Raw genomic sequence first — 16,583 nt, 5'->3', positions numbered from 1 at the left:
GAAGCTCACTCACAAGAATAAAAAAAGATGACATCAGTGCTTTCAAAACTGGTGACTGTACTGGTGCATGTGGGTCTTGAATGACTTACACATGTTCTTATATTGTTGATTTTTCCTTTTTTTTTCCAGGGGGTGAGAGACTTTTACATACATATTGGCTACTGTGAGTCATTAATGTTTGAAAAACATCAGAGCACCTTTACTTATTTCTGACAGGAATTATGTGTTTAAAATTCACAGCTGTACTGATAGCTGGTATTTCAGATTTCAAAGACATGAAAAATATGTTATGTTAAGCTCCCTGCTGTTGTTTTGAATGAGATGAATAGCTTTTTCCTTATCAATATGTTGATATGTCTTACATAACGCATCATAAACCAAATTAAAGGTACAGTGGGTCGTTTTTAGCAGCATTTAGTAGATCAGACTTGGTAGAGCGTGTCCCCTTTATGGAGGACGCCATCTTAGGCATCTTTGTACAGTAGCAGAGGGTGGACAAATGCTTTTATATTTATTAAATGTCCATGTGAAACTCACTGACTGGGAGACAAAGAAGAAGAAGAATGGTTGTTGTGCACAAAATAATTTGTATTGATAGACGTGCCTGATGCGAGAACTTGATAAATGGAGGATTATACTTATCATGCATCACTGGAGCTTCTTGTCCCCTGAAGGCCACCGTCGCTTCACCTCCAGAAGGGGCAAGCAGGGGAGTGTTTTAGCTGAAAAATCTACATATTGCAAATATTCCCATTTCTTCAAACTGTACCTTTTTGATTATTTAGCATTCAGGTTCTAAATGTCACAAACTACCCCCCCCCCAAACATGTACTTTAATGAGAAAACATTCAAGAAATCTCTGAAAGAGCAACATGATCAAGCAGCACCCGCTTGGTGTTGAAATCTGAACCAATGCTTAGGACAAAAACTGCAGGTACTTGAGGGTCCACTAGAGGCACTACAAAGCCATTTTAAAATGCCCATTTTTACCGAAGAATTAACTTGTTACAGCCTGGTTCAAGACATGTTTAGATCTCACTAGCTTAATACTTTATTCATACACTCTGTACAGAGATGAATGTTTTTAGGCTCTGACGGTTTTTGTTTAAAGGTTTGGTGTATTCAATATTTTCTTATAGTGACTGTTGGGCTTAAACTCGCCTCTTCAGATACCAATGGGTGACATCACTAAGAGTACCTTCATGTTTTATACAGTCTATGAACAAAAAGAAAACCATCAAGTATTCACAAAGACTTGGCATCAGTGAATTTCTGGCTTTTATTCGTTTAAAATAAGTGACACAATGAATCACTTATTGACTCATAGCTTACATAATATACACCACATTTTTGTGTCCTTTTTTGTAAAATGTTAGTGAGCATTGGTTTCAGTATGAGGTCAGATTGTATAATCTATCTTGGATCCAGGATCAATCCCAGACAGTGGAATATGCAGGAGGTCATTTTCTTAACTCCAGCACAATATGTTGTATTATAACCATCATGGCCTCCTTCTTACTGACATGACCCAGATCCTTCCTAATAACAGTGTGTACTCTGTCTTTGTCACTCTGTTTCCATCCTTTCTCTCCCTCCCCCTCTCTCTTCATTTTTATGATATCCCTCTCTCATTTGTGCTTCAGCAGGGACATAATCTTCAGTGCAGACTGTGGTCTGGTAGTAGTAAATCAGTTTCTGCAGACTTATGATGGAAGGGAATACCTCTGGCTAAATTTAGAAATTGAAAATAGATATGCGATAACAGCAAAATATTACTCACCACCTTTTTTTTGTCTGTAATGAAAGTAGATTTCGCTGCTCATAGACACATTAGACACAAACTGTGAACCAAAGCTGGTAGATTTAAGCCAAACATGACTCCTGTCCATCCATAGTGCTCTGGTTTGTTTGTGGGAGATGACCTGCCTACAGCTAGATGTGCTGAGGCCCTGAGAGAGCTCAGAGGCTTCATGCTATCTAGTGTAGCATGGCTAATGTATTTTTGATAAGGCTGGGAGGGCTGAGTTGTAGGTTTAAATGCCAGGGGCCCTGAGCTCTGGAGACAGAGCGGGAGAGAGTGGAGGAGGGCGCAGAGAAGAAATATAGTTTTTGTGGCTAAAAGCTCCTCTAGCTAGAAGTCTTGCATTTTCATTCTAAGTCATTTTTCTCATAACTAATTTCATATCTTTACTTTTTAGCAAATTTCTTTCTGTTTAATCATGAGGTTATATCACAGACACGATTTACACCTGCAATGATATTGCTCTGGCCTCTATAGGGAAGCAGAGACAAGCTAAGAACACAACATTGAGATATTATGAATAGTTGCTAGCTGTTGCCTTTCAAGACATCTTAAAGCCAAGAGAAACATCACTTGTTGGAGTCTCTTTTTTCTGAACAACAAGCAGGCTGAACAACAATTCATTCTCCTTCAGGTTGTCTCACTGCTATAGTATGCTCCAAATATGTTCCTTGCTAGTTGCTAGCTGTGTAAACTTGGATAAGCCAGCAGCTGTGGCAAAAATGACATTCACAAGCTTGCATTAATCAGTAAAGTTGAAGTTTAGCATGTGAAAAATAGCACTTTAAAGCAAAAGTTTGACAGTAAAGGAGATATGCTCTGCCTTTTTACTTGAGAGTTGTGCTAAAAAAGGGAACTTTTGCTAGCAGCAAGTTAGCTTATTTGAGATAATAAACATCTAGCTTGGCTCTCTTCAAAGCTAATCAAAGCCTTCTAGCAGCACCTGTGAAGCTCCATAGTTAACATTTTGGAACACATGTTTAATTTAATCAGAACACACTTGTGAAAAAATGTTTCTGGAGTTATACTATGGACAGGTTTTCAACTATTTTCAACAACTTTCTAACCAGAGGTAACTCCAGGAAGTTTCTGTATTTAGCATAGCGAGTTTCTTTAGCGTCATATCAACCAGATGGGTTGTAGCAGTTAAAGATGTCCTTTATAGTACACATTTGGATCCCTTTAAGTATTTGCCGGTACTGTGTGCCTCTGCGTGATGAAGAAATGCACATATTATTAACAGAGAACACACTCATTGTTGCTAGCTGAGACTTCACACAAACTGTGCTAGCAATGCACTGTCAATGTTTGTTATTGTGACATGATATTGATTTCAAAGCAGTGAATCTTCTTCCCTTATGGAAGTAAGAGATCTACTTTGCAACTACTCCTTTAACATCAAACTATGTCTAAAGGATGCTTTAATTACTGGTAAAACCTAAGAGTGAAAAGCAGTTTTCTAAACTTTAAGACTCAATGAATGTTCCATGAGTGCTCGTGGGAGTCAGCTCGGTTGTCTTCCACATCAGTGGGTATAGCTGCATATATAAACAAACAAACAAACAAGTTTTTAGCCTGAGGGCTCTGCTGAGAACATCTGCCGAAGAACCACACATAGATAAAGACTCAGGGTGTAGTGGGGTGTGCATATCTGTGTATGGATAATGCGTGCGTGTGAAGTGCTGCTGGGAAAGGACGGCCTTCTGCTCTGTCGCATTAAACCTTATTATGAATGATCAATGATGATGTCACTGACAGGAATTCAAGGCCTGCATACAGTTTCTTACTCTCCGTTTATTTGATGTGCTCTGCTCTCTGGTGCTGAATGAATAGAAGTACTGTATGTGGAGGAGTGGGCCCTGAGCGATACCAGTTTGTTACTTTATAGTTAAACAAGCCATCTGCAGTGCCCCTCTCCTAGTCCTTTAATCACTCCTTTTATCTTAAGATGTGCTTCAGCAACTTGCATTAAAGTCCAGTGTGTCTTTGAGTGTCTGTCCTGAGTTGCTCTTGAGCCTGACGCTGGTCTCTTGAGGACTCTGGTTGTCCTGATCAGGACCAGAACCTTGTACAAATATAAAGTTACAGTGGTACATTGTTTAAAGGGTGTCTTTTTTTTTTTTTCTTAGAGATTTTCCCTCTATAACCTTTTTGAACAATAAAGCCAGCAGCTGAAAAACCTTTCCCTCCCAGCACAGATGCAGGCACACAGAGATGAGTGATTTGCAAGCCCCCTTAGTTCTGGAAAGTGCTGCATTTACCTGCTCCATGACTAGAGTGGATCTTCATTGAGTGGGATACAGGTTTCCATCTAGTAGTGCTCCAGCTCATCTTCACTCAGCGAGTGGCTGCTGTTGCCTCTCTCAGCTCCGTAGTCCTCCACTGTAGTACAGGGAAGCTGCTTGGCTCATTTAGAGTTGGTAACTAGCTGTGCACATCTTTTTTTCACATCACCCTTCAAAGCTTTGGAAGTAAATAGACTCGATTTGGATGGTGTGTTGCTGTGGAACCTGTTTTGTTACCTGACTGAGACTTTATATTATGATTACACCATCATCATAATTGTAGTAAAAAGCAGTAACACACAGCTTTTTATGACAGATGCCAAACCATCTGCACTGGCTTCAAAGTTTCCAACAAACCAGAGTAGCTTTGATATTGAAGGAAATAAAATTACCCTGCAGGCAGCAGAGTTTTAGCATTTCTAACAGCAACATGCATATAACATCAAACTATCCCTGCTATGAATAAGGTTTCTCATGTTCTTAGATGGATATTTTTGCTTTGCTTTAATTGTTTCAGTTGTAACAGCTCTAACAATTTATGATTGATTTAACTGTTATGCAATACACTAAAAGAGATGTGGTCTTATCGGAAGTGGAGTAATCTTTAATTCTTTCAGTGAGATAAAGTGAATATAAAATGGGTTTCTAGCCACCCCGCAAAAAAATGTTTTAGACTTTAGCTTAAAGAAATTCTGATTTGGTAGTTTTATTGTTTTCAGTTAAAGAATAAAAGATAAGTTTGTGATAATGAAAATGATTGCTTGAATGCTCAAAGGAGCACCTCTCAAATATCTTGTTGAATATTGATTTGATGTTTGCAAATCGGCTCTTCTTCTAACGCATCAATGCTTGTAATTGTGTATGTATGACGAGTCAGGTCAGCTTGTTATAAGTAACTAGACAAACAGTGAAAGCAGTCTGAAAGCAGGAGCACACACACTAACTTATTTGCAGTGTGAGTGTAAGGAAGAAAGTAGAAGTCTTCTCATGTGCATTGAAAGATTCCTCGACCTCAGTCACTGACATTTACTGAATCGGAGCTCAGCTGCAGACTGACTCGGACTGAACTTGGGGCTAAAAGGTTTTCTGGAAAAAACTCCCCCGGCTTACATTTAACCCTCACGCCCTGCATAAACTGTGGCTCCGGCTGAACTCAGCCCAAGAAAGTTCTTGTGGAGCTGACCAGTGGTTCAGAGTGGAGGGTAAAACCTCTCCAGAGCATCACTTAATGCTTTAACTTAAAATTTAAAGAGTCGGACCACTGAAACGCACAACGATCATTTTATTTATTACTATGAATAAAACATGCAGTTCACAGCAGTTGCTCTTTAATACAAAATAATTAATTTTAATGTTTGTAACCGTTTTTTTTTGGAGTTGTCCCTTCAAATTAAAAGCCCCAGCTCAGTCACAGACCATCTCTCCCTCCAGCATATGTTCGGCCTGCACTCTATGAATTATGCACCCTCACAAATTACCAGTCTGGCCACCCGTCTGGCAACCAATTAAAATTTTAACATACAGATGTTGTAGGCATTCTGTGAGCTTAGCTGGCACTTTATCAGAATGTACTTTTGATATGAGTGTGTGCGTGTTAAGTGTGACGTGTGTGAGGCATCCATTACATTTATCTGACAAGACCAGAAATTATTGAACAAGTGCAGTATTTTAATGAGATCCCTTTGGTGTTAAAACATATCCCTATACTGAAGCTTTAGGGCATGATTTGACTGACTGCACTTTGTGACAGATTGGTCTCAACACAAACAAACACATACATGTACATGTTTTATCCTTTCATCTTACAGTCATGATTCTCGTGTGTTCTCTGTAGCATTTCAACCCTTAAAGGACATTACATTCCACTTAGGTCAAAAGCTCAGATACTGTATGCTATTATTATGCTCTGATTGAGTCATGTCTGTAATAGTTATACATGAACAAGTCTCCAGCAAAGCCAGAACCACAGTACTACAACTAAGCCCTGCAGTGTTATTAAAATGTAAATTTACAGAGCTGCACCTCAAGGATAAACTTGGCTGAAAAAATACAAGTTTAACACCTAGAAGAGCATGTTTTATTTTAAAGTAACGGTTATGATTAATGAGATCTATTAGAAAATACTCTTTTGCATATCATCTCAGTGTTTCCCAGAGAAAGATGCTAAAAGCCTGTGTAAAAAAAAAAAAAAGTGTGTAAAATGTTGATTGAGACACATTTTGATAGTTTGCAAAGGTCCTGCGTTGGACACTGATGTGACTCTGTATGGAAGTCCTGCATTGGTTCAAAATCACTTCTAAATACCATTTTCTGTAAAATCAGACAGAGGTTAAAGCACCCTGGCTCAGTGCAATTGTGCATTTTAACAAACAAATTTTCTTCATTCAAAAAACAGAGGCAGATTTAGATTTGACATTTTTTAAATAATAAAACGTGTAATTATTAAAAAAACACATGTTATGGTTTCTTCTTTAAGAGATTTTGTCATCAGCTTTTATTAATATTTTTTATAGTGATTGTGCCTATAGATGGGCAAGTTGCATGATTTGAGGCTGTGATGATATCAAAAGTGTTGGTGTGGATGTGAATTGAACCATGTCATCCGCGACCTGCCCCATCAGCTTTGGTATATTCCTTCACTGACTGCTGCTTCCTCACCATCCTGTTTACTGCCGGGTGACAAATGCATTGCATTGCAGAGAGCATGTTTAAATCTCTTTCCCTCCTGTCACAGATGATTGCAACAAACCTGAAAAGGTGTCGAGAGCACATTTCAAAGCAGAAATACAAAATTGGACAAGAAAGTGTCGGTACCCAGGTGAGACAGGAAGAAAAGTTCTTAGCACTTACAAATGTGTCTGTCAAACATTTCCCCCTCTGACTGAAGGTTTGCGTTGACGCTGACCATTTCACTTAAATCTATACATCTTTTGATTCAATTTTTCTATCTTAATATTCTGTTAAAGCTGGAATTTTTTATGAGACTTCATAATACATTGTGGCTCAAGTGTTGATTGAAACAGACTTTTAATTTGAGCTCTGATGTGAAAACTTGACATGACATCACGAATACTCAAGATGTTCTGAAGAGTGCGTCGATGAACTTTGGTTTTCAGGTTCAACATAATCAATATAATTTCTTCCATCTATTTCAAACAGAAGAATAATGAATAGGACTGTGTTTAAGTGAAGGCAAAGGGTTAAACAAACACCATAGCAGGTAACATAAACCTGGAGTGATGTGTTCAAATGCCCTTTTCAGTCCATCTGAAATAAAGCCTTATTGCTATGAGACCAAATTCAAAAGCAACTAATCCACACATCTTGAAAGCTGCAACCACTTGTGTTTGTGACATTATAATCATCATAATAAATGACATTTTTTATCATTTATTTTCTTTATGTAAGACAACTTGTTGTTTCAATGGTGGCTGTGGCACCTAACACTGTTAGGTGCATAGTTGATTTGTGCTGGTGGCTTCCACAAATTAAAGACTAGCTTGAAAATGTCATTTTTTATTATTAAATTTTTTCCTGTAAACTGAAGCACTACCATTCATGCTATAATGCAATAATATTTTTTTCATGTGAGCAACCAACCACATATATTTCAAATGGTGAACTTTCAAGGCGACAGTTGATGGAGCCAGGTCAACTGGTTCGCCTCTGTTTCTTACTGTTTGCTAAGCTAGGCTAATATTCTGCCTTATGTATACCATGTAGATTTTAAAGGGGTACCTATCTAATTAACTACTATCTTCACCTCTTCGTTTTTTAAAAATATTCTATTTGTGATATTGTTTTGAATAATTAGTAATTAAAGGTGTTTCTTTATGTAACTCACCTCTTGATCCCACCAGCTCACCGTGACTACATCCTCTTCTACAATCCCTCCCTTGCTGTATTATAATTAATCCCCAGCCCATTGAACAATGAGTTAGCATGGTTGTTAACCTCTGTGACAGAGGCTTCACTTTCTGCAGCTTTACAAAGAGATTAGCGAAGCCTGCCGCGGGGGAAACACTAAAATCCTTACAAATTACAACAACTGGCCACATGGGGACATGTGTCTTTTCAAATTTGAAGGAAAAATTAAGCTTGATTATGTCTTTGAATAGGTGAAGTTGATTCTAGCTATTTTTTCACCACTTTATTATTGTTTTATCTTGTAATTTGTCTGTGATTTTTTTTATTGTGCTCATCCAGAAACAGCTGCTAACTAAACGGTGATGAAAACAGGCAGCTGAAAACCAGGACATATTTCCAGCATTTCTCTTGTGGATTCCTTGGCAGACATGATATGATAGGGGGCTGTTATGAAATTTATTGCTGTTGTTAAAGAGGGAGTTACAGAGATCCTTGAATAAACTGGTTACATAAAAGCTCTATTTCTCTCTGTCACTGAGGCCATCTCTCTCTTTTCTTTCCTCTCTCCTCTGGTCATTCTCTCCATCTTAAAAGCTTCAGCGATTTCATAGACTCCTTCCTGACTCTATTATATCACCCTAGGTGACATTTGCATGCTAAGTTGAGAGTGAGCACTCTGCACCACCTTGGATACAGGCCCTATGAGACATCCCCAGAGAGAAAAGAACTTGGGGACACAAGCTAGTGAGGGAGTGAAAGAAGAAAGATGTCATCCTCACTGTTTTATTCTTTTTTGTTTCCGTTGGCTGACCTTTTCATAGAGTTAAAAAAACAACAACAACAACTCATTGATTGTTGTCTGGAGAAAAGTCGGCTGAGCAAAATGTCAGCAAATAGAGGAAGCAGAGGTGTAAAAGTGGGTTTAGCCTTGTGGGCAGGGCTGGCTCTAGTTGATTTGGTGTCTGAGGGGAGATTAGAATATAGAGGCCCCTCAACACCCCCCCTAATACCAGTGCAACCCCCTGACCTCATGATCCCAGTTTCACACGTCTCTGTGCTAGATGTAAATGAAAAATGTCTCAAAATGATAATTATCTGAAAAAAAATAGCACTTTATCTCTGCCAGGTAGCACCATTTTCATAATCATGCCGTTTTGCACCACAGGAATCCATTATAAGACTAATTTCTTTATTTTCAATGGAACGTTTTTGGCCTTTTTTTTTCATTTTAATTCCTCTTGGATTAGCACTCTCTCTTTTGATGCAATTTTATGCAATGTGGGTACCTTAATTACATTCAAATACATTTCTTCATGATGGGAAGTTTAAAATGTGTACCAAAATTTTTTTTTTATAGAACAGCTATATTTAATGACTAGGGTTGGAAACACATTTAATCACATTACAATTAGTTTACTGTAATATTAGAATGGTTGCCTCACTCACTCACATTTTCAGACACAGTTGGACCGTTGCACTGTCTCACATCTCACTACACAACTATCATGGTGATATCCATTGGAATTATATATTTAAACTATATTTCAGTCAGTCACTCCCATCAAAAGAATAATTAAAAGCATAAAATAAGCTATTATGGCAATATTGCTCTGTTCTGAGTGCTCCCTGTCCTTCCATGTGCATACATAGGTAGGGAGAGCATCATTTAAGACCCGTGGGATGCAGAACATAGCAGGCACCAGTGACAATACATATGACACTGGTAAAATCAGACACAGCATAAAGGAGGAGTTGGGGTGGAGATGTGTTGCAAAGTGGGTTGTCGACGAAGCAGGTTATAGCAATTGAAATAGAACGGCCATTTTGACATTTTCCAATTGGATGTGTAGAAGGTGATTGGCTGATCTGTCAGCTGATATGGGCTCATGTTAAAATCAGTATTGTGGGCTGAGCTTGACTTCATAGCCGGCTTGAACTAACCCTACGTTCAGTGTATGAATTTTTTGTTATATAATGCGATATGATGTATGTGTGGACTTGTGTTGCGTCTGTGGGGTAATAAAGATTTCCCAGTTTTCCAATCCAAAGAAAAATGAGGGCTAGTATATTATGTTATGTTCGTGAAATATATATAATCAATACAATAGACACAGGAAAGGTACAAAGAGTTTAACTGAAGCATTCAGACATTCGAAATAGACTTTTGTTTGAAATATGGCTGATATTTATGATTGGTATATATTTCCAAGTATTCTTCCCTTCTCATTTCCTCTGTATTGGGAATAAAGTTGATGTTGTTCACAAGGAGTTTAATGGTGGTGGTGAGGTTGTGCTCTTATGCCATCATTTTGAAGTTGTTTTTTCCACTTGCGGCCATGAAAATCTTCAACAGGTACAGATAGTACTTTGTATCATTGCACCACTTTTGGAAAAATCCAAATGAGTCTGGATTTGATTTTCCAACTGGACCTAATCTCATCTCTGTGCTTCTCACCCGTTCTCCAGTTCTCCATTTGATTACCCAACATTAGAGAACTAACGTGTTGTATCCACATTGATCCCCGATAAGTCCTTCAAGCTTGGCGTTCTAAAATAAGTTCCTTTCTTTGGTTTCTTCTGCAGCTCTTTAGCAGAGCCACAAACTTGTCTCACATTGGTCACTGAGGGGGACCCTCCTGCCCCGTGGCTTTGTAGTTGAAGTCGAAAATAGGGCGAGACTCCTCCGTCCGTTACTGATTATCTGTCTGACTGCCTCCCCACATGTTTGAAAAATTCATCCTGATACATTACAGACCAGCCTGTTCAGTCGCTAAAGAGCAGCACTGGTGAGAAATAAATTCTGACCTGCACAAGCATTATGCTGCGTCTGACGTGCAGTGTCAGGGTCCTTCGGTCAGCAGAAATCCATCTCATTAACTAGCAAGTAGCACACACATTTACACGCAGACACAAACAGAACACACACACACACACACACACACACACACACACACACACACACACACACACACACACACACACACCACACACACACACACACCCTGGAGGATCAGTCTTGGCAGTGTTGCTGCCCACAGACAAAAGCCCAACACGGAAAGAAGGAGACAACTTTGTGAACAGACAGCAGTCATCAGCTCTGTTACCAAACATATGTTTTAATTTGCTTCATTCTGCCTCCACCTGCCTCAAGACACAGACAGAAAGTCTCCTAATCAGACCAGAGCTGCTCTGAAGTTACGCATCATTCCCCTCACTGGGGTTTGATATCATTCTTGGTAATTTAAAAAAATGATTTAATGTACTTTCAGCAGATTTAAAGTTGTCTTCCTTGGTTAAATTCCAATGTAACTAAAAAAAGAATCCCTAAATGTTATTGACTAACTAGTTTTCATAATTTGAACTACTGCATATTACTAGACTTGTGTTATTTTCTTTGTTGGGTTGTGTACTGTTTGTTGGTTTGTTGTGTGTAGAAAAATGTCATATACATATGACAAGATGAAGATATTTCCATTTGGTTCTCTTCCTTTTGGGGAATCACCAAATAATACAAAAAGCAGTGGTTCCCAAACTTTTTTCGGACATCAGACACATCCTTAACTAACAAGTTTCTATCTCCTCAGAATTTTTTGATAAATATTCCGTAAAAATACAGAATTGCAACATCAGTTTATGACATCGAGCTGAAAAAACATGATTCCACTTTCACTGAGGAAGCATTTAAAAGTGACTGCAACTTCCAGCTTGTTGAGGTGTATCAGCATTCATTGCTTTAAACAATATGTTCTCAAACCTGAATTGTTCAGCTTCATGCTATCAGAAGTTAGCACTTAGAAGCACATCACACTGTGTCCACTGTTGTGCAGGAGAAAGTTGAGCAACACACAACTTTTTTTGTGGGGTCATCAGTCATATATTTACTAGGGATCTTCTGTAGTAGCTAATTTCCTAGTCATTCAAAGGAAAATTGTAATTCAGACTAGCCAACTAGTCAAAGAATACATTATAAACAGTTGGAATTGTGTGCAATTAATTTAACATTGCTAAATGCATAGTCACAGAATCTGAGGGTAAACAATGTTGAATTGGTTTTGCCAAGTGTGACTACAGTTAGAAGAGCTAGCACCACCAGCCCTCAGACTTCCTGGTTCTGGTTGAGTGGTTATATCCCAGACATAGTCTACATACAATTCAATCTCCATTATTTAAAATATGTCATCTGTCATCTTTGTTTTTTTTACATTAAGGTAGTAGAGCATTATAGCAGTAGCCACTAGCCTGTGCTACAACCCTGGCTAGTGGTGGATGGCCGTGCTTGAACGCTATATGTGACATAATTTCTGGTGTACAGTGATACAAATATCTACAATTCATTTAACCAACTAGTTTTTCTCGTACCGACTAGGGAAGACGTTTAACCATTTAGACTAAACTAAACACTCATCCCTAGCGTTTAACTGGCTGTCTTTTCACGAAATTAGCAATTTTTTTCTATCTATTTAGAACAGTTTTCATTGCTTCCATTTAACCTTACTGTGGCCTCTGTCATGACTCCAGGCTCCCCCAAGGGGGCGCACCCTCCAGTTTGGGAGTCAGTGCCATTAAGAGTGAGGAGTGAGTAAGTCTTCTAAATGAATTCAAAACAAAATAAATAAACCTAATCAAACATGAGTCAGTGCAACATGAAGAAAATTGGACTTCATTACCTGCTTCATGAACATGATTTCGACCTGAGTCACGATGAAGGTAATCTCACTACATCATCAGACTGTTTTTTTGTTTTGATTAGGAGCCCTAGAGTGGCAGAAATTGCCTTCTGTTGGCTTAGTCTAATACTATTCTGAATAAACACCCACAGAAGTTTTGATGGACTTCGACTCCTCTGTACTCTGTTTATATTTGTTCTCAAATAGATTCAAATCATTAATTTGAAACCAGAAGCTGTTAGATCAAAGAACTAGTTAACAAGTCTTTCAGGTCTTACATGTAACATCAGCTTTCGGTAACTGACTGTTTAAACATAAAAAAGAACCCAGGTTCAGTACTAAACTCCTCTAAACAGTGTTTTACAAAACAGTCAGGCCATATAGGATGTTTAAAACTTCAGATATGTTCACAGAAAAAACCTGAAACAACACACTTGAAAACAATGTGAAGAAAGAAAATCGTATGTCTGAAGGAAAAGCCACTTTGCAGAAATGTGAAAAAATGAACTCGTCTAATGATTGCCAAGTGTGAGAGATTTTCTCAGGCAATATTGATGCTTTAGGTGCCACTTGAGAACATCAGAGCTGCTCTCAGACATTATATATCAATCAGCTTCTAATTATCAACATTAGCATTTCAACATTTAGCTCTCTCTGACTCAGTTGTCTTTCTTCCTCAGAAAGTCTAGTGGCGATCAGAGCTTTCACCATCCTCTTCTACCTCATCTTCTTCCTTTCTCTCATTGATTGGAGAAGTCATAAACCTACAATAAGCATAGCCTGTGGGAAATCTCTAAGTGCCCCTTCCCTCTCTCCTTTGCTCGTATGTTTGCTGCATTGTGTATTCCCTCCTGCCCTCTCATTCCATCATAAACGCTTTTTAAACTACTTGACTGGAAAATTGACTCGCTATGTCAATTCGGCTGAACAGCCCCAGTCAAAGCTTTTTGTTTGCCTGTTGATGCTTTTGTTGTTGATTCTGTTTCTGTCCAATTCTCCTGGGTATTTCTCTTTCTACTCGGAGTGAACTTCTACATTTATTTAGCCGCTGTTCAACCAGGCACGTCGAATAAAAACAAGGTCACGGAGTGCTCTTAAATTTCCAGAGAACGATCAATGAAGTTTGGTTTGACTTTATGCAGCAAGGAATATAGTATGTCATAGATATATTAATGGCTCTTCACATGCATTTTGTTTGAGTAAGCAGCCTAAACACTGACGCTGTTGAACATCACAAATAATATACAAATATACAAATTTATCAAATCTCTTTTTGTTTTATTTTCCTCCAGGTGCTCGGGACTTTCCTACTTTCCAGCAGAGAGAATATGAACCAACAGATCTAACATTTCTGACCGACATGATGCCATAAGAAGAGGACATTTCCACTAAAAAGTTGTCTGACTCTCTACTCTACACAGATGAATGTCTTTTAGCAGCTTCCAGTTGTGCTCCATCACTTGGACTGTGTTTTAATTGGAGGAATGGATTTTTAAAACCATGGCTGCAGCAACATTTTAACCCTGGGATTCTGACTAATTCAACATATGTTTACATGCCCGTATCAGTGATTTTTATCTACAAAAGGGGCCTTATCACGTCAAAAACACTGAACTTTTTACCAGGACATATTTGCTGTATCTACCTTTAAATACGTGAGTGGCTAATCATCATTTCCTGGGTCCAGAGATTGATTCCAACGCATCAATACTTTTGTCATGCAGGGAATCTGTGGACGCACCAGGAACAAGCTGAAAATTCATTCTTTAGTTACTTCCCTAGCCTCATTATTGACCCCATGACCCCTGAAGACGTCAGATAGTCGCTCTCACCAAACCATATGTCCTCATCAAAGATTTAAAAGCAGTTACCACAGGGCGGTAAACGATGCGCATGCCTGTAGCGGCGCCAGCGTCGTCGTGGCTGGCCGTCACCGGACGGTCCTCTGCTTCGGCCATGACCCGGTTGATGTTGGGCCGGACTCTGGAGCGAATCTGTAAAGGCGTCCTGCTGCTCTGCCTGCTCCACTTCCTGATCATGATGATCCTGTACTTCGATGTCTACACGCAGCGCTTCGACCTCTTCAGCCGCTTCAACAACGGCCGCAATGGATCCAGGAATAACATCAGTGGAGCAGCAGGACATCACTATTACTATTACAACCTTTCCAGGCCTAATGCTACATTACCGAGCTACCTAGCTACAGGCGAGCAGCTGATGCCCACTGTGCAGCCAGAGACCAATCAGACACCTTCACCCAAACCGCTGCCGCCGTGCCCAGAGATCCCACCAGGCCTTGGTGAGTAATAATGTCACTTTACCAACATTGTCAAGCGCTATTATGACCAAAACTTTGATTCAACGATTCTGTGAAATGTGTTAAATGTCTTCATTGTTAAAACTGAGCTGTTACTACACAAAGAAGTTATTCAGGTATCTCCCAATTTCGGACACAGTCAGCTGGTTTTGGCTTTGTTGTTGTACCCAAACAATGTTGGCTTTGTGACGTAACTTTGTGAGCAACCAGGAAGACTGGTTTGGCTATTGTGTTCCACATGCGATCCACAGAGTGTCCTCAGGGTTCCCCCCACACAAAAGGACATCTGATGATAAATATTGAACATTATTGATATCTACAATTTCAACTTGGTGTGGCCGGATTGTCTTTGGAGCCAATCTGTGAAAGTAAAATCAGTCTTAACATACCTCACACCCAAGTAGAATCTGGCAAGATTGCATACCTGTAGAACCAGCAAAAATATGGATTTTGCTGACTTTTGTCACAAGGGGGAATCCAGCCTGAAATTGTCTGTTATCTAGTAGTGTGTAGCCCTCTCAGGGCTTAATGGAGACGTAGTCAGTGTTCTTGTGCCTTGTGCTTTGAGAGACGTGTGTTTTGACTCGTGACATTTGAAACAAACACTGCAGCTACCCTGTCTCTAATCTGTGCTGGATTACAGCTCATTATATCTCATTAAGTCATTTTGTATCAACATGATTTAGCTTAATATGTGACTTCTCCATTCAAAGCTCTTTCTATCTCGCCTAATCACCTTTGCTGATGCTCTTTCTGCTTAATTGTTTATCCGGCTGCCGTGTTGTGTTTGTTGTTATGGCCTGTACATACTGTATACCCGATAACGGGAGGATTTGCACATCATCGATTAGTGTAATGAATGGGTGAGAAGAGACTTTGATAAGAGCTGGAAGCTGGAGGGTCCTGTTTTATATTCAGTAAATAAATGTATCTCCGGACTTACTCCAATTAGCGGGAGAGCGTGCAGACGTAATTTTGTTTCTCCAGGTCGGCCCGCAACATAAAATGGATTTAATGTCAACGATTTACACTGTGGTGTTTCAACCTTATAGACTCGCAGAGGAGCTATTAGCAGAGATTCATGCTGTTGGACCTGCAAGCACACGTCTGCAGAAACACAACAGTGCAGCTTTAATTTCATTAACTTCTTTTGTTCTGTCATCTTAAGACTGAACACAGGAGCTGGTCTCTGAAACTTAATTATGATGCATTGAGGGCGTTATAGGCAGATTGCAGGGATCTTATGTATGACCTGCAGAGTTGTGCATCACATGTTGAAGTTGTAGTGTCTTAGTGGCGAGCCATTTTTTCTTTAAAGATAAGTTATTCAGTGTTTTATAATGTGTTATGATTTTTATTACCAGCAGGAGCTCATGATGTATGAAAGTGAGAAAAGAGGAAGTAAAAAAAAAAAGGAAAAATCATCCAGTTATGATGAAATTTGCAATAATTTTCAATACTAGATGACAAATCCCATAATCCTCCGTGTTTCTGCAAGACTACATCCATACATCCTTGATTTACATGCACTGTGGGATTGTGCATTGTTTGGACTGTTTGTTTATTCACGCTTCATCAGCAAAAAGCTCTCCATTTAACCAGCAGTAATGTTACACACACACACACACACACACACACACACACAC

At 39.1% G+C, this 16,583-nt stretch overlaps 1 protein-coding gene across 3 annotated transcripts in view; it reads left to right on the top strand.

The window, feature by feature from the left end:
• The window catches only part of b4galt2 (UDP-Gal:betaGlcNAc beta 1,4- galactosyltransferase, polypeptide 2), a 221,180-nt gene that overhangs the window by 16,529 nt on the left and 188,068 nt on the right, over nt 1-16,583 (top strand). Inside the window, exons 1-3 of one of the 3 annotated variants that reach the window (XM_034703801.1) lie at nt 6,598-6,712; nt 6,821-6,904; nt 13,913-14,919. In XM_034703801.1, the coding sequence (XP_034559692.1) occupies nt 14,508-14,919 (412 nt within the window). In that variant the 5' untranslated portion in view covers nt 6,598-6,712; nt 6,821-6,904; nt 13,913-14,507. Of the gene's footprint in view, nt 1-6,597; nt 6,713-6,820; nt 6,905-13,912; nt 14,920-16,583 lie in introns of those variants that run through there. The other 2 variants (XM_034703802.1, XM_034703800.1) reach the window with 2 other exon arrangements.

This window comes from Notolabrus celidotus, chromosome 15 (genome assembly GCF_009762535.1).
Source record: "Notolabrus celidotus isolate fNotCel1 chromosome 15, fNotCel1.pri, whole genome shotgun sequence".
Taxonomy (NCBI): Eukaryota; Metazoa; Chordata; class Actinopteri; order Labriformes; family Labridae; genus Notolabrus; species Notolabrus celidotus.
The sequence above is the reverse complement of the archived record's forward strand: the minus strand, read 5'-3'. Positions and strand labels throughout refer to the sequence as shown.